The sequence below is a fragment of the Siphateles boraxobius genome, unplaced genomic scaffold (assembly GCF_051911475.1).
Source record: "Siphateles boraxobius isolate OS27281-9 unplaced genomic scaffold, OSU_SipBor_1 66, whole genome shotgun sequence".
In the NCBI taxonomy this organism is placed as follows: Eukaryota; Metazoa; Chordata; class Actinopteri; order Cypriniformes; family Leuciscidae; genus Siphateles; species Siphateles boraxobius.
The window spans coordinates 12,695,070-12,722,219 of record NW_027509193.1 but is presented as its reverse complement, the minus strand read 5'-3'; the positions used below and the strand labels follow the sequence as shown (position 1 = coordinate 12,722,219).

The following is a 27,150-nucleotide window of genomic DNA, read 5'->3' as shown; positions in this document are numbered from 1 at the left end:
CATACGTCATAGCAGTGTGAGGACTACAGCTCCAGCCTAACAGTGGGCGGAGTTCATGTTTAACTATGGCGGAGCAAAAAGTGGTTCTATCTTTGATGGATGCAACATACTTAACTTTATACTTAACTTTATACGCTTATACAAAACGGCTCTAAGTATTTTGTAAGTTAATATTCAACAATACTATTGATCTTTTTACATGTTTGTTTGTAAATTGTTTTTCTTTTTTCCCTTTTCTTTTGAAGTTGACCCAAATAAAACTTAACTAACTCAAATCTGTCATTGACATCATTATATGGGAACTGAACTGAACTGGATGATGACATCACTGTTTTCTCCAGAATGGCTATATAGATTAATTAACTGAATTAATAACTTTTTTACAACATAAATGAATCAACACTGAACTTACTTAAGCTGAATTATGACACTATTTTGTTCTAGATCTGCAGAGACAAACTTTGTTGCACTATTTTCCTATTATCCCTGTAAAGCTGCTTTGAAACAAACTGTATTGTAAAAAGTGCTTTTTAATAATAATAAATTATATTGTAAATAGTCTATTAAATAATAAATAATAATAAATTTGACTAAGTGAGATTTGTGACGAAGGCACTTGATCATGTATTGTTATTTTAAAGTATCACTTTGTTAGGTTACATATTAATGACTTGTGATTTAATTTGTTGTTGGCGTTGTATTTTACAGCATTTGTTATATTTTCTGACCATAAGAATTGCATTAATTGTATTTTATTTCACCTATAGAAGCAAATAACGATTCAGAGAGCTTCAGCACTACCAACTTTGGAGCAATGCACAACATGCTGCAGAAATACTCACTGCCCTTTTTGTGATAGCAGTATTTTTAAACTGACAAGACGGGACAAATTGAATAATCACATTAAAATCCACTTTAAAAAGGCTGTTGTTCATGGAGGTATGAACATCTGGAGTTATTTTTTAATATACAGTGGCAATAGATATTACTTTACATTTATGCATTCGGCAGACGCTTTTATCCAAAGTGACTTACATTGCATTTCAAGGTAGGCCTATAGTCCCTTTGGAATTAGATGGTTTTCTGCATGATTTAGCCATAAAAAATGTATTTATCTTCATTAACGTTTAAAGGTTACAAAAGCAATGCACACTGAAACTTAAGCTAACAAAACACAAACAATTATATATATTTGTGTATTTGTATTTTGTTATAATAATATTTCATATCTATGAAGGCATCTTAAACATTTAAGCACACAACAGGGATAAGTTTGGGTAGGGTTGGAGTTACACTCTGAAGCACAGGAACTGAGTGTTTCCTTTTTCCCGTCATATTTCACATTTCATCATATAATTGTTATGTATGGTCTATGAAAAAAATTGTTGGTTGAGTATTAAAAATTATTTTCAATTAAATCAAATGTTCAAACGCTCAAGCTTTTTTTCATTGTATTATTTTTGTTTTTGTTTTAAGCTTTGTTAAGCTAACAATTTACATTGTTAGTCATTTGACTCAACAAAACAAATGGATAAAGTATAATTTTAACTTTTAAAAACCGATTAACATTTGTTAATAGTAGGCTACTAGTAGACTATATTATCTTTTGTTAATAGGACAGAACATAATTCTTATCTTTTATACTATTTGATATATATATATATATATATATATATATATATATATATATATATATATATTTCAATTAAATCGTTTTTAAAAAAAAGTCTTTATAATAACGTTGTTTTAAACTTTAAAACGTTCCAAAACACGAAAGTAGCGCAATGCCTTGCCGCGCCCACTTCCGGCATCAGACTGCCGCTGTCGTCCTCACACTGCTGTGACGTATGGTTCTGCGGTCAGTGATGGGTAAAGGTTTAGGGCGGGGTCATACGTACGAATTAATTCGAATTGGTCAAGCCTACACTAAAGAAACAATGCGTAAATTTTACTTTATTTCTTTATAGGCTATAGATAGGCTACATATATTTTTTTAAGTAGATTGCACAGGAAGCAAGTGTTGCTGGGTCTTTACTTGCCTGTGGTTATACATTTCCTTGTGTCTTGATGATGAAACAGACAACATTTACGAATGCTGAAACATATTTGGTCATCTGTCCTGACATGTTCCGGAACGTTAGTTTCCACTCCCAGTTTGTGCATCAGAGAATCAGAGTTGAAAGTTTCTACAGCAGGAGGCATTCAGTTTGGTTCTGTTAAAATGGGAATAAATTTGATGGAAGTTTGGATACCAGTTTTACTTCTAGTTTCCTCAGCTACAAGTAAGTTTGCCTTTTGTTATTGGCTGTTTAGTTAATCACACAAAGAATGCATGTGCTGCAAAGATTTTTTATTATTATTATTTCCTATATACATTTGATTAGCCTACTCTTTCACTTGTTCAACAAACTATTGTGGAACCTGAAAGAAGAACTTTCTAAAGAGGCTATAAACCATTTAAAGCATGTAGATCTATATGAGATTAATGATAGTCTTGTTTCTCTAGGCTCTAACATTTGCACTTCCAGAGGAGTGAGTAGCTGTAAAGAATGTCTGTCGATCCATCCAACCTGTGCCTGGTGCACTCAGGAGGTAATAAACACAATTTCATCCACATGCACAAATAAACACACTCGCATAGACACACAAATAGCTGCTTGAAATGTCTCACTCTGGTTGTTATCACAGCCAACTCTCACGCAATGACACTTTTACACGCTCTCACGCCACACATCAATTTTCTTACGCAGAGAATAATTGCGAAGCAAAGAGGACACAGACACCGACAGACAAGAACAGGTTACTTTTGATATGAAACAAATTCCCAGCTCTTAATATTGTATCAATTTTATCACTAAGTTCAAACAATAAATAGTAGGCTACCGTGTTGGAGCTAGGGTGACCAGATGAGATTGGTTGAAATTTGAGATATGCTGGGGGGGGGGGTAGGTGTAGTCTAATATGGAGACATTGTTCACTTCTGCAACTTGCGCTCTCTTCACGACTCAACCTCCACTACTCAAGATTTTGCTTTAGTAGAATTTTTGGGACAATCAGAGCCGGATTCGGGAGTAGGGAGAACTCAGAACTGTTAAAATTTCGAGACTGTTCCGAATTTTTCGGGACTTCTGGTTACCCCAGTTGGAGCTTGTAAATGTGACGTGACAGATCGCTGTATCGCCTCAGTTCAAGCGGCACCTGAACCGATCGCTTTATGTTTTTGCTTATACTCATCTTTTACAAATACATTTAAGGAATTATGTAATAAGAAATAAACCAATTTTTATAAATCTGAACATGCATTCCTTCTGTAGATCTCATAATGTCACATCTACATAATGCTCCGGTATACAGCGTCTACACTACTGGAGTGTCATAACATAACGTTACGCCGACATGTACCGCGACAATGGCACATGAAGCATCCATCGACAATTCCCAAGTTTTATTGGCACATGCCACTATCCACTGACACATGTCACAAGTTTTAGAGACTCTAATGACTCGTTTATTTAAATTTGATTTTTGCTGTACAGTTGCTACTCAAACAAATGACAAATATACATAGCAAATACACCACCCGTAGATGTTCCTCAACTGTCGTAAGTTTTAGGTTATTTTGCGCTGCCCAGTGTGGACTGACTGACACCTACTGGCGTGCATGCAGCATCATGCAAAAATAAAGGTCACAGTAACAGATGCGACTGTTAATGCGCTATTCGTAGTAACTTCGGATTTTTCCGTTGTGTTTCCTAGGATGGGCAGTTTGCGGGATCAACAACATTAGCATTACATATTTAACATTCAGTGGCTTATATGCCACTCAGACAGGCTACTGATGTGTCACAGTGACACATGTTTGAGAGAAAAATTACTGACTTTAAAACGTTAAATTGACATATATTTAAAAAATATCACTCATATAGGCGTTTGTTTCACAATTACGTCAGTATAGCTGCTCAGCTCATCTGTCAATCACTACTGTGGTGTCACAAGACGGCAACCTGTTCCGCGACAGTGTCAGTGTTCCGCGATGTCAGTGACACGTCACTATCCACTGGCACATGCCAATAATGTCAGTGACACATGTCAGGAGACCGGATGTGCCCATACGCATAGTGCCATGTGCCATTGGCTTCTGTGCGTCAGATGCCCCTGTCACTTAATGTTTATACCCCTCCTCTCAGTAAGTCTCAAGTCCCTACCATCAAGTCTCAAGCAAGTCTAAGTCGCAGTACATACAACCAAGTAAAGTCAAGTCAAGTCAGTGGTTCACTTCAAGCAAGTCAAGTTAAGTCCTGTTAAGGGTCAAGTCAAGTCGAAGTCAAGTTACAATACCATACAGAAAAAAAGTGTTTATATTGGCCTCAACCTTATTAATTTTCCCCTCAGAAATGATGATCTTTCTTATACATTTATATTGTAATATTAATAATATTCACATAATTTATTATACCATGTATTTATGATTATCAAAATTTGGAATTATTATTATTATTATAATAACTAATTATACGAAAAATGTTGAAGATAAATCATTTGAAGGCAAATTCATAATTGTGATGCATTAATTATATTGGTTTTATAGTAAATGTCATATGTTTAACTTTGCTTAGGCTATATATTTTTTTATGGAATATCACACCGGCAGACATTCTAACAATGTTTTTTCTAACCATGCATTTATACTGCAATTACAACACCATATATAATGTTATGAGATTAATGATTTAAATATAATCATTTTAATATAGAAATAATTAGATGCTAAAAATAATAAATTATATATTTTTAATTATGAAATTAAAACTGCCAATAGGTGGCGACAAATCACCGTCTTGTACGAATGTACAAGACTCGGCTCGACTCGCTTTTCGTTCCGTTTTCCATTGCAGAAAGTAGCCACAAATAGTACCCGGTTGTCATAGCGACGCCTTTCGTTCCTCGTTGCCCCATCAAGCTCTCGCTGGATCCTCTCTTCGGCAACCAAACAAAGGAATGTCTGCACCTCCTCGTTTGACCACGGCGTATTCTTCCGAGTTGCCATAATAATAGTAGTAAGTTTAGTAACTATCTCTGGCTAAACTATTTAAAAAAGGCGGGGTTATTCTGGATACTCCATCTGGCGCGTGCAATGATGACGCAGTGAATAGTGACGATTCTCTCTGACCAATCAGCAGTCGGCATTGTTTGCACGTCACATTTTCGTATCGCCTTAGCTCGCCTCAGCTCGCTTAGAACCTCGCCGGAGGTGGTACGAAAAAAAGTACCCGAAAGCAGATACAGGTACAACTTTTACACAGTGGAAAACCAAACAAAGGCGAGTCGAGTCGAGCCGAGCCGAGCGAGCTGGTACTGTGTAGTGGAAAAGCGCAATAGAAGCATTCATTCAACTGATTCGTTTAAAACGACAGATTCATTCTGGAACATTCTGGAAGCCACTCTTTGTTTACTGAACTGTTGTATAAAATCATAATCACTTTGGCAATCGCGCCAATATTCTGGAAATATTTTTTAATATCATATGTTATAAATATAAAAATAAATCATTCTACGGCCATTTTTTCCACCACGTCTTGAATTTTGGGTCCATATTAATTCTGCTGGCATTTTGCCCCCCAACCAGGGCCGGATTAAGAGTTCAGAGGCCCCTGGGCACAATGTCTTGTAGGCCCCCCCTTAGGCAGGCCAAATGTAAACTTTGTCCAAGGACATTTTAATATGGCATTTACAGTTTAACTGACTTAAAAGGAACCTTGTTGTACTATGCTGGAGTAAAGTTCATAAATGGTTGTTCTTTCCCATAGGAATTTTGTAAAACTATATGTTGGGTGGACCTCTGTGCCTCTATGGGGGTTCGGGGGCATGCTCCCCCGCAAGAAAATTTTGTACATTTTAAGGTTAAATGCATCAATCTCGTGCTCTTTGAGAGATCAAAATTAAGAGCTTCAACCCATGCACTGCTCGTTGAACAAAGAAAAAGCATTGATTTGTACCAGGAAAATAAAGAGGGCTCAAACATCTTTTTAGTTATGAGAGTCTCAGTCTACATTACATTATCAATGGTGTTTTAGAATGCCAAACAATTATAATAATAATGTAATAATGATTTATATAATTATTCCTATGACGTAAAATCCATATAGCCTATAAATGTACTATATAAGTGAAAATGAATATTTCAAAAGTATATTTTAGTCTACATTACACTATAATACAGGAAAATTAAAATACTTTTGTCCTAATTTCTTCACTTGCAAGAAATAAACCCTTGAGCTTTTATTTAGGAGAAAACACGAGATAACCATGCTGTTCAAAGAGCGCATCAAAAGCAGCTTTCTAGCACTTCACGCGCCCGCGTGCGCCACTGTAGTTATTCCGTGAAGGGCGTCTTTTTGCTAAAAAGACAGGCACTTAGTGCAAATATACGCTCCGTTATCTAAAATATTTGTTTTCTTCCCCTCGCTTGCGCCACAATTGCGCATGGCGAACTTGCAATGAATACATTTGATCAGATCGGCCCTCGCGGCCTCGAAACACTGCTGGCCCACCGGGGAAACTCCCGACTGCCACTTCGCCCCTGGTGCCCAGGGCCCCTTAGATGTTGTGGGCCCCTGGGCAAGTGGCCAGTTGCCCTAATGGTTAATCCGGCCCTGCCCCCAACCCTCTGATAACATCTGACCATGCTTCAAGAGAAACATAAAACAAGACAAAACATCATTAACAGTTTTCTATGTTGTTTTTCGTCATTGGAAAGAGCGATTTGCGGGTGTCTGTGTGAATTTATGCACGTTATACAAAACATATGCCATCATTAATTATTATCATTTTAATCTATTGACAGCCTTAAGCTACATTTGAAAACATAATTTTGTATATAGAGGTAGAGGCATGCTGTTTTGACCACTGTTCTCTCTAGATTTAACGTTAGTCAAATCAAATTAACTATCAAACCGGTTAAACAAGCCACAGCTTACTTTTAGACGTGGTGAATGAAGTTTGAGGTTGTGATGGTCGTGTCCGATATTCCTTGCTTTCATTTTGTTCATCAATTGATGTTGCGATGATTTATATAAAAATGTATATAAAGTCATTGTCGAGTCATACAGTTCAAGTCATGTCAAGTCTCGAGTCATTGGATCTCAAGTCAAAGTCAAGTCATTTTCTTAATTTAGTCAAGCAAGTCTCAAGTCCTTAAATTTGCACTCGAGTCAGACTCGAGTCAAGTCATGTGACTCGAGTCCCCCATCTCTGGTATAATATAATGTACCTAATTTTTATCCAAATGAATCGATATTGAATCAAGATCGGAATCAAATCACAAGAATTGAATTGAATTGAAATCGTGAAATTTGTGTCAAGCAATAATAAAAACAGTAGCCTACCAGTCATTGTACCATGTAAACATTGTTACATGTTGTCACTGAACTTGATTCTGTCTAGTTACCAAATCTTTTGACAATCACAATACACTCTTTTTTTTTTTTTTTTTTACATCTCCCCAATCCACCCCTGGTTATCAGTATATGTATGTGTGTCTCTGTTAGATCTTCGGAAAGGGAGGGTCAAGTTTGTCTCGGTGTGATCTCAAAGACAGACTCATTCAGTCTGGTTGTGGCGTAAAGTTTATTGAGTTTCCAGTTAGCAGCATGAGGATCCTAGAGGATGTACCACTGAGTATCAAGGCAGGGGTTTCAGCCAGCGACATCACTCAGATCCAACCACAAAAAATCCATCTGACCCTCAGGCCAGGTATGATACTTCAACAAAACAAAATGTGTTTATTACAGATGCATATTCCCTCAATAATATTAACTCATATTTCCCACTGCAATCCAATTACATATTTCTCATTGCATATTTTTTTGGTAAATTTCCCATAGCTTTCCTTTTCTTTTCCTTTCTTCTCTTATCACTTCCCCTTCACCTTCACCTTCACTTCACTTCACTCCACTTCACTCGTCTCATCTTAAACCCTGATACTATGTTCTCGATTTTTGGGGTCCCAGACAAAAATATTATTAAACTTTTATTTTATTATAATTTTTTAACAACAACAATAATAGTAATAATAATAATAATGTTAAAAATTAATTTTATGTTCTTGATCTTTGGTGCCCCAGATAATTTTGTTTTAATTTTGCCATTATTATTATTTTTTTAACAACACTGACAATAATACCACAGCAACAACAACAGTAACAATAATTTATTCTTATATATGTTGTGTTTTAATTTATTTTATGATCTAGATTATTGGGGCCCCAGAGGAAAAAAAGAATGAATTTTTACATTGTTTTCATATATATATATATATTTATTAATAATAATAATAATACAAATTGTATGTTACTGTGACCACATCAAAACGCACTAGTCCAATATTATATTTATCATCATATTTCAGTTTCAGATTTCAGGATCTGTTTATGAACAGATCATCCCTCGAGTAGAACAACTGATTTTTAAACCTTATATTTAAATATTAAGTATGTTTCATGGACTAGTAAAAGGGTCTTATTGTCTCTCTGACCCCAAACAGATCATGTTCTCAAAAAAATCCATGTCCATTAGAAAAAGAAGTCAAAAAGATGAGTTTTGTCTTCAAATTTAGATAGTTCTAACTCCTTCCCTCCGATTTCTTTAAGCTGGTTCAAAGCAATTCACCGTCAATGTGAAGCAAGTATCAGATTACCCAGTTGACCTGTACTACCTGATGGACATGACCAATACCATGAAGGATGACCTGCAGACGCTTTATGCCCTTGGCAATGATCTGGCCAGTGCCTTACGTGGCGTCACCAGTAATCTACGCATGGGATTTGGAGCTTTTGTAGACAAAACGCTCTCACCTTATATGTACATGTACTCTGAAGAAGTCATCAAGAACCCTTGCCATAAGTAAAGTCAAATTCATCTCACATTGTCCTGTAGAAAAGCATATGACATTTAAAGAGAGTGACTAAGTTGAGTGATATCTGTTTCTCTGCTGTGTGTGGTGTAGGTCTTCTGAACCCTGCCCACCACAATTCGGCTATCGCAATGTGCTGTCTCTGACGGAGCAGGTAGAGCGGTTCAGAGAGGAAGTGAAGAAACAGAAAGTGTCCAGAAACAGAGATGCCCCTGAGGGCGGATTTGATGCTATCATACAAGCAGTAGTATGCAAGGTAACAAAAGCACACACAAAGAAAAACTGCCAATATTCATCCTTTACACAATACAAATAAATATGTAAAAATAAATCTGTAATCTGAGTAAAGCTGGTCTGTTTGTAATCCCAAATCTTAAAGAAAATTAGCATTTTGAGCTACAACATAACCCTAGGAATATGGGTGAACGGGCATATGTGATTGGGTTTGGTCTACTAATTAAACAACTCTATGATATCCTCGTACTCTCTAATATTTTCTTAGTTTGTGTCTCATCCATTTCATCCGTTCTCTTTACCTTTCTGTATGACCTCCTTTATCTTTTTTCCAGGAAAAGATTGGATGGAGGCCTGATGCATCTCATTTGCTGATCTTCACAAGTGATGACAGAAGTCATTTGGCTTTGGATGCCAAGCTGGCTGGAATCGTCCAGCCCCATGATGGAGAGTGCTATATCAATGACAAAAATGAATATGATAAGTCCACTATACTGGTCAGTCAATAAATATTGGACAAATCTCTCTCTCTTTCTCTCGCTATGTGTGGTGTATATATATATATATATATATATATATATATATATATATATATATATATATATATATATATATATATATATATATATATATATGTTTGTGTGTGTGTGTGTGTGTGTGTGTGTGTGTGTGTGTGTGTGTGTGTGTGTGTGTGTTTGTTTGTGTGTGTATAACCTTTCAAAGTAAAGACCTGTAGTCGAGACAAAAGTTATCTTAAATAAATGCTATTCTATTGAATCTTCTATTTATCGAAGAAACCTGAAAATAAGTATTGTGTTTTTTCACAAAATGATTAAGCAGCACAACTGTTTCAACTGATTATAAGAAAAAAATTTATTGAGCTGCAAATCAGCATATCATAATGATTTTTACGGTGGCCGAGAGAGCTCAACGCTCTGCAACTGAAGAAAGCACATGCAAATAGAAAAACACCCGCAAATTAAGAAAACACTTTCATCAGTTTTACAACACACGGGTGCTCCAAATAATCACAACACAACCAAATACAGAAACGCGCTGCAAATAGCACAGACCACAATGGAAATATTTCCAGAGGATCCCAATAAGTCACGAACCGGCTGGGACATGCTTAAAGCTCTTATAGCTTACAAGTCTAGTTGTTTTTTTTTTTACTTGTTTTTTTTTGCAAAACATACAGATATGACATGACAATGTTTTTTTTAATCACGCAGTGAAACTGCATGGCCATTGGTTCGTGCAGAATAATAAAACAAACTAATGGCGAGGCAGCGGAGCTGCACGAGCCTATGGCAGAGAAGCCTGCCAGTGCGCGCCAATATGGGCGTGACATCTGGCTATAAAAGCAGGCGATCTGGCATAGGCTTCAGAATTCTGAGAAAATTGAGTTTTCCCCATAACAGTACGAGTAAAGTATCGAAAGGGAACTGTGGTTGTCATTATCTGTGGTTGCGCATGTGTTGGGCAAACTGAACCAAGGGGCAGACATGCTGTCTCGAACAACGTCCCCTCGGAGGAGTGGATGCTTCACCCCCACATGGTTCACAAAATATGGGAGATCTTCGGAAATGCAGAGGTTGACCTCATCACCCATGACTGGTCCAGCCTTCTCCTTTACGCTTTTCCCCTGATCGCACTGATCCCTCAGGTCATTAGACGAATTAGGAAATACAAACATGTAGTCCTCTTCATGGCCCCTCTCTGGAGGAACCTTGGTTCTCAGAACTGACGCAGCTGCTAACAGCAACCCCGTGGCCCATCCCTCTGAGACGGGACCTCCTCTCTCAGGCGAACAGGACGATTTGGCACCAACAAGCTTTCAGTGAGGCATTGGGGCTGCTAGTTCCAGATTGATTTGTCTCTTACGCAATGGAAAATCCTCCATCGTTCCTCTGGCATGCCAGAATTCCTCCTGCTTGACAGAAGGTTTAAAGGAGTAGTTCACCCAAATTATCATTTTGTTATTTTGTCAAAGCCTGGACCTCAGACCAGCTCTTGTCTGTTACGGAGACCAACAGAAGTGAAGGCTGTTTCCAAGCAGGGGTTGGCCCACTACATGTGGTTACCTTCATCTTGGTGATTTCCCAAGGTGCACGTGCCCATCTGGGTGGTGAGCTCCTCCTAAGTGAGAGTATTGCTCCCTCCTAGGCATAGACACAGAGTGCCTCACTGAAGAGATGATAAATAGAGTTGGGGGCTGGGCGACACCTATCACGTTCGCTAGAGAACTAGCCTATGTGTCAACCGCTGCTTCCCGTGGGCTCCCTTAATTCACATGAAGCTAGTTTCACTGTGAGGCCGGTTTGAAGTGTCGGCTTACCGTGCCATTCCCCTCCTATGGACTGGATACGTGTGCAAATTTTGCTTCATTGAGTACCCCTTATTAGCCGAACCCTGTCGAGTTCCTCCATACCCTTCGGCAACAGGCGTGGCGGAACAGCCAAAGCCAGGCCTATCACTCGTATGCACAGGTGAACCTATGTTAGGCTGGGTCCATATGTTGTGATCCCTGCGGCGATCCCATATGTGTATTCTTCCTCGGTACGCCTCCCTGTGGCGAGCCCGTCACTGTCCGGTTGAGTCTCCCCCCCTGTCATAGGTTGGAACCACCCCAGTGACATTCCATATGCTGTACTGCCCGGTAATCCGCCCAGTCCATATGTGCATCTCCACATGTTTACCTCCCTGCGGGCAGGATGTGGCTTCCGCAGCGTATTCCTTTCCAACGAAAGAGAACGAATTCCTGGCGGTCTCGTTTTAACAGTACTCGAAGATGACAGGCTCACTAAGCGTGATCCCAATTAGTCGACACGTCGACTATGTCTCCATTCCCTCCTTCAGGGAATGAGGGTTACATACGTAACCGAGACGTTATGTTGACAATAATAAAAAGGAAATTTCTGTCGTAAGAACAGAACAGCTGATGGACACCATGCTGCATTGTCATGGGAACATCCCAGTTGAAAATAATGAGGAAATTACGTTGTCTTTTGTTGCTCCCTTCGCCATGTGCGTTCCAAACGGCTACATGATGGCACACAAGTGCCCTGCTCACTCCAAAGTCCCCACTTCAAGGGCTCTGCCCTTCGAAGGGAGTAGGCCAGGGCATAGGGAGCTCACGAGCAATAAGCATGTCCCAGCCGGGTTCGTCACCATTGGGATCCCCTGGAAACATTTCCGTTGTTGTCTGTGCTATTTGAGAAAAGAAGCGCGTTTCTGTATTTGGTTGTGTTGTGAGTATTTGGAGCACACATGTGTTGTGAAACTGTTGAAGATGTTTTATTAATTTGCGGGTGTTTTTTTATTTATATGCGTTTTCTTCAGTTGCAGCTTGTTGAGCTCTCTCGGCCACCATAGTATTTCTGAATTATGAAGGTAATAAAACTCATTGAGTTTTTCAAGCGCGAAGAGGAGGGCGGGTCCACTTTCTTCATGCAGCCAATCAAATGAGCTTCTCGCTGACTCTCGATTTACTCTTTTCTGATTGGTTAAATAAATACGCCAGTCGCCAGAACACATATTTTATCTTCTTTTGGCCCAGCATCGTTCTTGTGGCCGAAATGGTACCTTAAATGCACACATACATGTTACATAAATAAACGAGTGAGAAAATCGTCCCAAAACTGTAAGCACAACTAAAAGAAAGACGCAACTGTACAGGGTTATTTCGGGAACTTTTTTGCCCCATGCACACAAAAGTCATTTAGGCATCTGCAACAGTTTATTTTTTTACTCAAAGGTTTGTTTTACGCAATCAATCTGTTTGGCAGTTCCTGACTCTGTTGTTTTCGCTTGCAAATTTCTGTTCACAGGTATGCAATGCTTTTGGCCAGACGTATTTTTATGAAAAAAACATGCAAAAAGTGTTAGCGCGGACAAATGAAAGTCAGAAGAATACAGATCATATTTATTTTGCATTAGCATGAAGCGGCAGCTTCACAATAGTTGAATTACACTGACAAAGCTATTTTGACAATAATGGCTGTGTGTTGAGTTATTTTCAGAGGACAGTAGATATATACTGCTATATAAGCAGCACATTGGCTACTCTAAAATATATCCCAAGTTTCATTTCTATAGTATTGTCCCTTGTGAAAATATACTAAAATGTTTGCTGAAATGTGAGGGGTGTACTCACTTTTGTGAGATACTGTATATAATTTTTGTTTTGTTGTATGTGTATTTGAAGGACTATCCCTCACTTGGCATGATCTCGGACAAGATATCTGAGAATAACATCAACCTCATCTTTGCTGTAACCAACACTATGGTGTCACTATATCGTGTGAGTTTACTAGATTTTTGTTAAACACATTCTTACAACACGTTTGTGCATAACATTTACACACATTTACACACATTAATGGGATTTTTCATGTTTCCTGCATTCTGACAGAATTACAGTGAGCTGATTCCTGGTTCTGCAGTCGGAACGCTAACTAAAGACTCTGGAAATGTTGTGCAACTCATTCTGGATGCATATGCGGTAAGTCACTTTGGCAGGAATTTGTTGGTTATGAAAACTTTTTTGTTTTGCTTTGAATTATTATGTGTTCTCTGATATCTTTAAGGTTAACCTAGGCTAACCTAAAAATTAACCAGATATTAGTATTGTAAATATATACAGCATCCAGAGTCAGTGTTCTCCAATTATATTACAAAAATACAATGTATATGTGCATAAAGTATACATACTTTCATTTAAATCGTAGTAGGTTGTATGCCACTCTGATTAGTCTTATATTTTACCATTCCAAGCCAGCAGGGCTTAAACTCAAATAAAGGGAGAAGTCAGAGAGGTTGACCTTTGATCTATGTGCCATTTGTCTTTGTAGAAGATCAGGTCTAAGGTTGAGCTGGAGCTGTTGGGTGTGCCAGATGAGTTATCGCTGTTCATCAACGCAACATGCCTGGGTGGAGACGTCATTGCAGGTGTCCGGTCCTGCAACGGACTCAAAATCGGAGATATGGTCAGCATCTGATGTACTGATGTTAGAAATTTAGCAACTACAGTGCCCTCCACAATTATTGGCACCCCTGTTTAAGATGTGGTTGAGGACTTCTAAAAATTCTCCTTTTTTTAAAAACAACATAAAACCCAAATGCAAAAAAAGAGAAAAAAATCCAACCTTAGATTTAAGTACATTACTTTTTTGTAAAAAAAAAAAAAAAAAAATGAAATCATGTGTCCCACAATTATTGCCACCCCTGATGTTAATACTTTGTACAACCCCTTTTTGCCAACAAGACAGCACTTAATCTCCTCCTATAACATTTCACAAGATTGGAGAACACAGAGAGAGGGATCTTTGACCATTCTTCTTTGCACAATCTTTCTAGATCATCCAGTGTCCTGGGTCCTCTCTTATGCACCCCACAGGTTTTTGATTGGGTTGAGGTCTGGGGACTGAGATGGCCATGGGAGCTGAGTTTGTGACTGCTGAACCATTTTTGTGTAGATTTTGCCACATGTTTTGGATCATTATCCTGCTGAAAGACCCAATGACGACCCATCTTCAGCTTTCTGGCAGAGGCCATCAGGTTTTTATTTAAAATGTCCTGGTAGTTCAAAGCGTTCATAATGCCATGCACCCTAACAAGGTTCCCAGGGCCTTTGGAAGAGAAACAGGCCCACAGCATCACAGATCCTCCACCATACTTCACGGTGGACATGAGGTGCTTTTCGGCATACTCATCTTTTGTTTTACGCCAGACCCAATTTGAGTGTTTGTTGCCAAAAAGCTCAATCTTAGTCTCATCTGACCAAAGCACACGATCCCAGTTGAAGTTCCAGTGCCGCTTAGCAAACTCCAGACGTTTACGTTTGTGAGTGTTAGTGAGAAAAGGCTTTTTCCTTGCATGCCTCCCAAACAGCTTGTTGGCATGTAGAGAGCGTCTGATGGTTGTTTTGGAGACTTTGTGACCCTAAGATGCCACTCTTTGATGCAATTCTGTGACAGTGAGCTTAGGATTTTTTTAACTTCTCTTACCATCCTCCTCACTGTGCGTTGTGGCAAGATAAACTTGGGACCTCTTCCAGCCTTGTTTGTCACTGTTCCAGTTGTTTTAAACTTCTTAATGATTCCTCTGACTGTAGATACGGGCAAGTTAAGGCGAGTGGCTATTTTCTTGTAGCCATTGCCTGACGTACGAAGGTCGACACACATCTGCCTTACTTGAATGGTGTGTTCTCTTGTCTTTGCCATGTTGACAAATGGGTAAGAGAATTAGGCCTCTGTGTCACGTCATATTTATACCCCAGGGAAACAGGAAGTCATGAATTACTAATTAAAAGTTCCTAGATACCTTGACCAACTTTAGCAACTACAGAAAAATATATTTAAAAAAAAATCAATTAAATTTTTCAGCGGAATTGTTAGGGGTGCCAATAATTGTGGGACACATCATTTCAAGTTTTGTTTTCTTCTAAATGTGTGATTTTTTTTTTTTTACCACTAAAGTAATGTACTTAAATCAAAGGTTGGATTTTTCTCTTTTTTTGCATTTGGGTTCTATGTTGTTTTAAAAAAAAAAGGAGAATTTTTAGAAGTCCTCGACCACATCTTAAACAGGGGTGCCAATAATTGTGGAGGGCACTGTATACAGTTTGTTTACCCATCAGTATTAAAATCACTCTGTGAGGTACATTTAAACACTGTTTACTTTGTAAACAAAGAATATACAGTCAAACCAAAAATTATTTAGTCATCAGATATGATGTTTTATATATTTTTACTAGTGGCGGGTGCAGGAAACTATAGTTCATTTATGTAAGTGAGGATAGCAAAACAAAGTAAACTGTGACATATTATACCCAGAAATTCTTCATACAGTGGACTACAAGTAAAATGTATAAAAATTTGGGACCAAAAATTATTCAGACACTTTCAGTCTTGACCTGACCATGTTTTGCTGAAGTGTTTTTTCTTTAGTTGCTAATGCAACCTTTTTACACTGCAGACTGAATAAAATTAAGCATTGCTTGGTAATTGGTTGACCTAAAATGGTATTGTCTAATTGTGTTCTTAAATTTAACAGCTGACAGATATTCAACCTAATTTATTTTTGAGACAGTCTAACAGAAATATGGCCAAAACCAGTGAAATATCATCTGATTTGATAACTCTGAGTTCTTTTCATATTTTATTACCATTTTCTAAACTATAGCGAAAAAACTGTGACTATGTGAGACATGTTGAGGGTGTCTGAATAAATTTTGGTTTGACTGTATTTACATTTAACAGATGCTTTTTTCAGAAGTGACTGACATTGCAAGCCACACGTTTTTTCATGAATCGAACTCATCATCTCAACATTGCTAGTGCCATGCTCTACAGTTCCTTATCTTACTTTCCCATAGGTTTCATTTAACATTGAGGCGAAACTACACAGCTGTCCCAAAGAAAAGAGTCGGACCTTCATCGTGAAGCCAATGGGCTTTAAAGACAGCCTTCAGGTCACTGTGGACTTTGCTTGTGAATGTAGCTGCCAACAGTCCTCGATGCCCGCCAGCCCGTCCTGTCATCACGGCAATGGAACCCTGGAGTGCGGCGTGTGCCTGTGCGATCCAGGCCGACTGGGCTCTCGATGCGAGTGCTCCGAGGGCGAATATAAACCCAGCCAACAAGACAGCTGCAGCCCCAACCCAGAAACCCCGGCCTGTAGCGGACGCGGAAACTGTGTGTGCGGCCAGTGTGCCTGTCGCACGAGTGAATTTGGGAAGGTTTGGGGGCCGTACTGTGAATGTGACGACTTCAGCTGCCTCCGTTCCAAAGGACTGATGTGCTCAGGTAAGGTTAGATACAATGGCATTAAAAAGAACAAATAAAGCATTGCATGTTTGTAAAGGATCACTCACAGATTTTTGTTCTTGCCTCATCGTGAACAGTGTTTCACCATATTAGGCAATTTGATCCACGTTTACAACCAAACAGCGACTCAGTCTGACTCAGATACGCTGGATTTATTAGATGTTATGGGAGGATGATCTTCAATTTTGCATGTCTGTGCACATCCTGTTTGGAGTGCCAGCAGCCTGAAGCCTGTCACATGATTTATGTTGATCACGTCATATTCTCTATTCAGCTAAACATTGAGTTAAATACATGAAATAATGTATTGGTTGGAAAAGGGAGACTTTCAGTAGCATGTGTGATGGGTATTGTTAGTTAAATGCCTTGTGAAAATAGTTTGATTAGACAATAGCTCAATATTTGAGCTGATGTGTGGGTGGTTGAACTATATGAAGAATTAGAGTCAAAAAGTATAGCCTCTGGGTATAATGAACACGTACACACACGTACACACACACGTACACACACACGTACACACAGCGACGTTGGGTTTCATGTTTTATATGGACTTTCCATAGACACAATGATTTTTATACTGTACAAGCTGTATATTCTACCCCTTAACCCAATCCCTAAACACTACCCTTCACAGAAAACATTCTGCATTGTTACATCACTTCGTATGACTAAGTATGACTGGTTACTCCTTGGCTAACTGCTAGTTGGTAAGGCTAGTTCTTAAGACTCAGTCTTAACATAGTGACTGTGTTTAAGCAACTGCTTTTCTAATGAATTCTGTGTGTTGAAATGGTGAATGGGGAAATGGTGATGTTTTAGTTAAAAAATCGGCATGGATTGGATCATAAATTGTGATGTGAATTGACAGTAAAGACGTTTATAATCTTACAAAAAACATTTATTTCAAATATATGCTGTTCTTTTGAACTTTCTATTCATCAAAGGATCGTGAAAAATCTGTCACAGTTTCCATAAAAATGATTAAACAGCACAACGGCTGCCCAACGTTGACAACAATAAGACAGATTTTGAGAAGCAAATCAGCATAATGACTTCTGAAGGATCATGAGGACTGGAGTAATGATGCAGAAAATTCAGCTTTGCCATCACAGAAATATTTTAAAATAGAGTAAAATAGAAAAAAGTTATTTTAAATTGTAATAATATTTCTCAATATTACTGTTTTTACTCTATTTTTGGGCAAATAAATGCACCCTCGGTGAACATATGAGACTTCTATAAAATATGGTCACACTTATAAGTCACACAATAAGTCGTACTTTAGATTAGGGTCCAATTCTCACTATTAACTATATGGGCTTTTGCCTCAATAAACTCCTAATTACTGGTTATTAATAGTTAGGTAGTTGTTAAGTTTAGGTATTGGGTAGGACTAAGGGATGTTGAATATGGTCATGCAGAATAAGACATTAATATGTGTCTTTTTAAGTACTAATAAACAGCCAATATCTCAGTAATATGCATGCTAATAAGCAACTAATTAATTTAGACTTGCACCCTAAAAAAAAAGTGTTACCAAAAATATTTCTCACTTTTGAATAGTAGTTTATGTTCACGCATCTTAATGGTCCACATGAGGAAAACAGCTTTTGGATCAAATGATGTTTTTTTTTTTGGAAAATGTAACAATACATGTAACACTTATGGCCACACAAAGTTATTAGAGGCATTTATAATTATATGGACCATGTTAATGATACTTGTCTATACTTTTTTTTTTACAGTTTTGCTTTTGTAGTCACTATGAACGGCCATTGTATATCAAGAGCTGCTTGTAGATTTCTACTTTTATGTTCCATTGAAAAAATAATAGCCTACATTTCTTTTACAGAATTTTCATTTTGGGTGAAAAAACCTTTAATGAAAAACCTCATGATCACCTTCAGCAATGCCCTGAGATTACTTGCATATAAAGTCATTAACAGCCATTAATATGTTTGTTGTCTCCGTTAGGTAAAGGTGAGTGCAACTGCGGGTCCTGTCACTGTAGTCCGGGATGGTCCGGCGAGACCTGTGACTGTTCGACCCGCACAGACACCTGTATGGGGAGTGGAGGAATAATCTGTAGTGGGCGTGGACACTGTGTGTGTGGTGTCTGTGAGTGCACTCAGCCAGGAGCTTATGGATCAACCTGTGAGAAGTGCCCCACCTGCCCAGACGCCTGCACCATCAAAAAGTGAGTGTGTGTGTGTCGGCACGCTTTCCTATCTTGGTGAGGATGAAGTTCAGATCAAGGTTATTATAGATTTTAAATTAGTTTGTATTTCATCATTTTCAAATTTCCTATAAATTTCAGTTTAGTTTTAGTTTAGGTTTCATTTTGTGAACACATTTATATTTAGTTTTTATATATTTAGTTTCAGTTTTTGTAATTATAGTTAAGCAGAGTTAACAGAATACTTCCAGTAATATACATTTAATTTAGCAAAGTTTAATGTTTGCAGTTTACAGTTAACTTGTGTGCTAACATCTTAATGATAAAAAAAATAGTTTGAGATTGAACAAAGAACCAAACAAGTGCAACTTAACAGTATAAAAGTAAAAATTATTCATCTATACTCATTCATATTAAAGATGAAATCTTGTTAAACATGTGGTGTAAAAGAAAGAAAAATATGCGTATGATAATTATGATTATTCTTTTATGGTTATTTCTATGATTAATCATTTTAAATATTATTCTTGTATTGCTCAATTTATGCTTTTTGTCCATTGTATATTTTAATATCATATACTCACAGTTATACTCGTATTCATGACATTTAGTATACTTTTACTTTGACAAATGTATGTCTGTTTGTGGGTATGCTATTTGTTTTTTCCGTTTTCTCATCAGTGTGGTCTTCTGTCTAATATGTGTGGTATCTTGTTGATTTATTAAGTTTCGATATGAGATGGTTATCTTACCTGGAATTAAGGTAGACCTACAGCTGTTTTCGCATACGGTCTAGACATGATCGAAATAGGCCTACTTACTTGGCCATTTTGGCTTCTTAAGGCTGCAAAAGAGTCATACATCTGTCCTATTTACATTGAAAAATAAAGTAGCGCAGTCCAATGGAAAAAACTTAATTTTCCGGTACAGGATGAGAGCTTATTAATTACGAAAACTAATAAAAATAATAAAATTATTTATTTTTGCTAATTATTATTTTATTTCAGTTTTATTTTCAGTAACTGTTGTTAGTTTCGTTTCGTATTATTTTTTCATTTATGTTGACATTTCTATTTTATTTCAGTTTACGAAAATGTTTTTTGACAAATAGTTTTAGTCTTAGTTTCAGTTTTCGTTTACGAAAATTAAATGAAACTACTTTGGAGTGATATCTCAACAAAAATGTATATATTGTGACCAGTGTTCGAATTATACCATGAGCTTCGGGGGGTACATCTATTTCGACTGGTGACGTCACTCTTCATTTTATATAGGCCTACACACGAGAACCACTAATCTATATGTGAAATTCTGTGAAAGCTTCTGTAGCAGTTCAAACACGCACATTTGAGCATGTTTCCATCCAACAACCTTGTCCGTGAGATAAATAACTGCTTGCATTAATGCAACCATTCTTGGCGTAGTTTCACCAAGATACGGACAATATTTGCTTGGTACAGAGAGCTTCAGGAGATGCGTGAACTTTTAGCTAGCTAGACTATGACTTCATTATAGAAGAGAAATACTATGAACAACCAAATTAAGAGAGTTCTGAAAACCTGTTTAGATGACAAGCTGCTCATAACATACAAAGCACAACGCATGATGATATACATGGCAGTAAAAACTATAGGCAGAGATTAAAGTTGATTCAGCCATTTACTCTTAATTTTTTGCTGACACACCAGGTACGTACGATTTGACAGCTATGAAGTGATATCAAAGAACCATGGCAAAGAACACAGTCTGAACGGACCAGAGGAATGGTTCAGCGTAATGGGGTGTAAGGGGTTTGAAAATCGTATTTCATTAGATTATTTTCTGAATTGTTGGTATGTGTTGGTAATACTGCATCTAAATACATACAATTTTGGATAGGCTAAGATTATATTTTATTACATTTCATTTCATTACATTCAGTACCCCGAAAATTATTATTTTCATCCCTTTTGGGAGGGTCCAAGTCTCATGTATGAGGGTCGGACCCCCCCCAATACCCCCCGTAATTTGAACTATGACTGTGACTTAAAGAGGGTGAAAGTTTTGAATATTTATGTAAAAATCAATAAACCACGGTAAATCTTAATTTAGGTAGCTTAATGTTTGTCTGTGGACATTGAGTATGTTTAGGTGCTTTTTTTCCCCTTTCTTTACTTAACTGTTTAAAGTGGATTTATGTGTGCCTCTGCAGGGAGTGTGTGGAGTGTAAACACTATAAGAGAGGGGATCTATTTGAGAAGAACTGCAATCACTTCTGCAGAGATGAGATTGTGCCGGTGGATGAGCTGGGTAATCTCTATCTCCAACCAATCCACAATACATGCCTTCCAACCGCAGTAGCCTATATTAATACACTCAGATTTTTAAAAATGTTTCTGAAACAAGTCTCTTATGCTCAACAAGGATGCATTTATTTGATCTAAAATAGTGATTTTGTGAAACATTATTACAATTTAAAACAACAGTTTTCTATTTTACACGGACAAAGTGTATACGCCTAATTTCAGTATTTTGATTTCTGCTAAAAATGCCATTATTTACCTCCGCTTCATTTGGCTATATGTGACTTAATTTTAAGGTTTTCATGTAGTATATTGTGTTCAGTTGTTGTTCTCGCAGAGTTAATTATCATCTGTTCTCTCCAGTCTTTCACGAGAAGAACGCAGTGAACTGCAGCTACAAGGATGAGGATGACTGTGTTCAGAACTTCCAGTATTATGAAGATGCCAGTGGAAAATCCTTTCTCTATCTTGTTAAAGAACCAGGTGAGCGAAGAGAAGGGGCAGAGAGAGACAATATGTGACATGTAGCTGTCAAACGCTCCTCCTGCTAAAAAAATCTCTGTGTTTCTGTGAGAGACTGTTAAATACTGGCTGTACCTCTCCTACTGTCACAGATTCTCTCGCTGCGTCTGAAATAGAAGACTGTGCTCCTGAGTGTTTTGTTTCTTTTATTAAATCTAAACTGATCTCAAATTGGATCCTCATCCCCTCTCCATGTGTGACCACACGATGACACTTAGTTATTGAACAGAATAATAGATCTTGAAGAGATCAGTTCAAATGGCAACTGAATATAAAGTATGATTTCTTTCTTTTTCACAGAGTGTCCGAACGGTCCTGACTTCTTGGTGGTTGCTCTATCGGTTGCTGGTGCGGTCCTGCTGCTGGGTTTGGCTGCGCTTTTGGTGTGGAAGCTCCTGGTCACCATTCACGACCGTCATGAATTTGCCAAGTTTGAGGAAGAGAAAGCAAAGGCTAAGTGGGAAGCGGTGAGACGAGCATTCAGACTATTATGCAACACCATCCATATTCTGTTGGTATTGTCTTATCAGGTGTTATCAGCATTTCTCTAACACTAGTCTTTCTTCCTCTCAGAACTTCCAGCATGCTCACAGTCTTGCCATGTTTAATCTCAGACAAAATAACACCACTGTCACCTAAGAAAAGGTTCTATATAGAACCTTAAAGGGTAACTAAACCCCTGGTCAGAGCCTGACTCCACCTACAGGCAATATTTGAAAAAAGCTGGAAAAGCGGAGGGGGAGGGGGGGCTCGCACCGTAGGCAAGGGTGTGGTTAGCTGGTACCCTGTGACGTCAGAGGGTACCATAACTTCCAATAGGAAAATTCAACTGCAGTAGCCACCGTTCAACCTGAAGAGGGCAGCACTCAGACGTTTTTACACCATATAGGCCTATTGTAGAATTAAAACACTTTAAACACAAATGTCAAAAAATTTACTCGATTCAATGAACAGCATTTATGAAGCTCCATTCTTACATATCATTAACTAAATAAAGTTGTTTTAGTGTTTAGTTACCCTTTAAAGTTTTCTGTCTGTTGCTTCATATATGGAACATTTTAGGGTTTCCCATCATGGGATAATTTTATGGCTTTATCTTTAACAAATCAATTTAGTTTTAATTCGACAGCACATAAACATACTGTATTAATAGAAAAAAACTTTAAATATGAAGTGACATTTGTCTTTTATAGAACCTTTTTGGTTTAAAAGGTTCTTTAAAACTGAGTCAAAAACCCTAGGGTTTTATATAGAACCCCATTGAACCTTTTTTCTTAGAGAGTAGAATCATAGAGGTGTAATATGATTTTGATGGTAACTACAATAAGGTCCCATTAATGCATTAACTAACAATGAGCAACACATTTCTAACAGTTTATCTTTGTTTACGTTAGTTAATAAAATAAAATACTCCCTGTTAGTTCAGGTTAGCTCAGGTCCATTAAATATTAATAGATCCACTTTTGATTTTTAATTACGTTTGAGTAAATTAATTAAACATTAAGATTTATTAATTATTTCATTGTTAGTTCATGTTAACAAATATAAAGTGTTACGATTTTGATAACATTCAGGAAAGATAAAGTCATTCAACACCAAGACTGGTGTGAAATGGACACCAAGTGGTCAAAGTGAGAAGTACAGATGTGCTTGTGGTTAATCTTGCAAACTTTAAAGGTGCAGTGTGTGATTTTTAGCGACATCTAGCGGTTCGGTTGCGAGTTGCACTGAGGGCTCAGCCCACCGCTCACCCCTCCCTTTCGTAGAAGCTACGGTGCCTGAAACTGGACAAACATATCGTCGTCTGAGACAGCAGAGAATAGCCAGAGTAAGCTAAGAGTGTGTAACATTGTCACTGTTTCTGTACCACAGTCCATTATAAACCACATCATGGATAAAGTTTACAAAGCCATAGTCAGGTGAGGATCAAGGGTCTTAATATATAATATAATAATAGTAATCAGCTGATTGTCACACAAACGTAACCAGCACATTTCCCCCCACATAGCAAACCCATAATACAGTGAGGGAGAACCACATGAAACTATGCAACTATATTTTTTTTCTAACAGGGTAGTAAAAGTTTAGCTGGCTCAATATGAGCTGTTACTGTGGCTGAGCTGGTTAAAGCGTAAAGCCATGTTTAAACTCGACGCGTCCGCATGAGCCCAAAGGTGCGCGCGGCAAAAATGGCATGATTGTACAGCGCGCGCGCCTCCGCATCCCCTAGTCACCATTTACTACACACAATAGGCTTTTTTTCTCTGATTTTGAAAACTCTTCGGTATCGACTTACAATGCTTACAAGATCGACTTGTCGACCGCGATCGACGGGTTGGTGATTCCTGTAACGTTGTATTACAGTCAATGACAAGAGTACTAATCAGCTGTCTCACGAACATAACCACACAGCGAGGGAGAAGAACTAAGTTACATGAAACAATCCAACTACATATTTTACACCACTGACAAGGGAAAAGTCACTACTCACGGTGTTCATGGCTAGCTTCTAGCTTTCTGCTGCTTCTCTTTCAAGGTAGTGACGAAACGCGCTCTGTAGCGCTGTTTGTTCGTGTTCAGCTACGGTAGAAACATGACGTCACAATATGTCGACCTTCTTAGAGGGGGGTGCCCGCGGTTATGTAGATGTAAATGTCTCATTCTTAGGTAATAAAAACATTACGGTTTATTAAGTAAGTTCTTTATACACCACTGAAAACATAGTTATGGATGTCATATTGCATTTCTGTTAATAGATACTCAAAATGTTGACACATTGCACCTTTAAAGGGTTAGTTCACCCAAAAATGAAAATTCTGCTTCGTTCATCTTCGGAACACAAATTAAGATATTTTTGATGAAATCTGAGAGCTGGATCACTCCTCCATAGGCTTCTTCAGGGATTGACACTTGTTCCCCGAATAGTTATTAAAGACATCATTAAAATAGTCCAAGTGACTACAGTGGCTCAATCCTAAGTTTATCAAACAACGAGAATACATTTTGTGCACAAACCCCCCAAATATAACGACTTTATTTCAACTATTCATTTCCTTCTCTCTGGGCCTCGAGTCAGGTTACTAGTTTAACAGCGCAGCGCTTCTGTTGTTGTACGTCACACGCATCACCCACATGACCACCGTCGGCCAATAGTGAGCCTCCGTGTGACGTAGCTCTACGCAATCACACTAAGTTAACTGACTCGAGGCCCACAGAGAAGGAAATGAATAGTTGAAATAAAGTCGTTATTTTTGCGTGGGTTTTGCGCACAAAAAGTATTCTCGTTGCTTGATAAACTTAAGATTGAGCCACTGTAGTCACTTGGACTATTTTAACGATGTCTTTAATAACTTTTCGGGAAACAAGTTCAATCCCTCAAGAAGCCTATGGAGGAGTGATCCAGCTCTCAGATTTAATCAAAAATATCTTAATTCGTGTTCCAAAGATGAACGAAGGTCTTACGGGGTTGGAACAACATGAGGGTGAGTAAATACTGACAGAATTTTCATTTTTGGGTGAATTATCCCTTTAATTATTAATACATATGAGCTCTGCAGCACTGGTCATTATGAAACTCTTTCCTGTCTTTAAGGCTAATAATCCACTCTACAAAGGAGCCACCAGCACCTTCCAAAATGTGGCGTATCGTGGCAGTTAAGAAGGAAACCACATCTGCTTCTGTCAAGAACAACTACTGATCATCTCGACAACACGTCTCAGCCAAGAATACGCTTTAATCTTATATGAATGTGTATAGAACAGGATTAAGCACTCAGGAGTGACAATTATAGCTACAGTGTGTGAACATGGTCAGTGCAACAGCAATTACAATTTTGAATAATTCAATGGTCCAAAGTCAGTTTTTCCACTTATACCACAGTTACCTCCACGGTGTCATTTTGTTAATAAGAAATGTTGTTATATATGTTAAACAAACAGTTGTTATTTTATGATATTAATTATGCAGCATATGACAATGCTGTAATGCTGTTGTGGAATTGGTGTGACTTTAAGGGTACGTTTACATAACAATTTACTGAAAACAGAAAAGTGTTTCCTTTCCTTTGTGTTTTTCGCATACAGACGACAATGTTGTCGAAACGATCCCGCTCACACTGATCCGCGAAAACGACTTAAAATGCTGTATTCTTCATGCCAGGCCAGTAATTGGCGATGTCACTTTTTAAAGAAACACTACTGCCTGAACATGTAATACACATGCGCTGGTCAATTTTCACTGACTGGCCGGTAAGTTTTCACAAATTCACGTTTTTGTAGTTTACATGGAGGCGATAACGGTATCGTTTTCAAAAGTTTGTTTTCAGGCCCCCAAAACACTGTTATTGTGTACATGAACAGACAACTTTTTTTCCATTTTTAGTTGAAAATGGTGTTATGTAAATGTCCCATAAAATTATTCTGTTCTTATGCTACATTCCTGCACTAAATACTTTGAGTTGCTCTGCTGGTATACATTTACTGTATTTTAACTCTTTCTACACCAGCGTTTGTGAAAAAATGTTGCCTGCCAACGCCAGAATTTTTGATAATTTTCACATTTATGATTTTGTCAAAGACTACATCTGGATCTGATTCAGAGAACGATGATCAAAACATAAATGAAGTAGATTGAGTCCATCAACACCCCTAATGCTTGCACAGTCCTATAGCTCGTCCTGGGTCGACATTTCATTCGGTAAAGTTAGGCAGTTTTGATTTTTATGCTGTTTAATGTTGATGATTGCGTTATTTTACAAATGGATATGACTACATATGTTATCGCTGGTTTCTGCTTTTTCTGCACATGTGTTTTGATCTGGAGATTCTCTACTCTTTCAGAAGAAGAGTCTAACGCCCCCTAGCGTATAACCTGTCTACAAATTGCAATTGTTTTTGCAATTCCATTTGGTAGAGAAATAAGACAGGTCCGGTCTAACTTTTTTGGAGATTTTGACAGAATCTAATGTTTACAATTCTATTTAGCCTAATTTTCAGTGAGAGAATCTTCTTGATGAATGATTTCTACAATTGTCATCTTCTGAATTTTAATTCCATGCTGATCCAGGAGCATGTCCTACTTGGCAAAATCATGAATGTAACAGACACACTTCATCGGATAAATAATTTAAGAGAACTGAACTGGTTTGCTATTTCTCTGTCCAACAAACAGTTTTCAAATAAATCTAATTTCCTCGA

General features: G+C 37.8%; 1 protein-coding gene across 1 annotated transcript; it reads left to right on the top strand.

Moving 5' to 3' along the window:
* The first annotated feature begins 1,805 nt into the window (after positions 1-1,805).
* Positions 1,806-27,150, top strand: itgb3a (integrin beta 3a). Its single transcript, XM_077212243.1, has 15 exons — positions 1,806-2,282; positions 2,507-2,592; positions 7,548-7,752; positions 8,649-8,901; positions 9,005-9,167; positions 9,481-9,642; positions 13,353-13,448; positions 13,560-13,649; positions 13,999-14,133; positions 16,524-16,953; positions 18,949-19,171; positions 21,342-21,439; positions 21,796-21,915; positions 22,255-22,421; positions 25,547-27,150. The coding sequence occupies exons 1-15, from the start codon at positions 2,093-2,095 to the stop codon at positions 25,610-25,612; spliced, it is 2,484 nt and encodes an 827-aa protein (XP_077068358.1). The 5' UTR covers positions 1,806-2,092; the 3' UTR covers positions 25,613-27,150.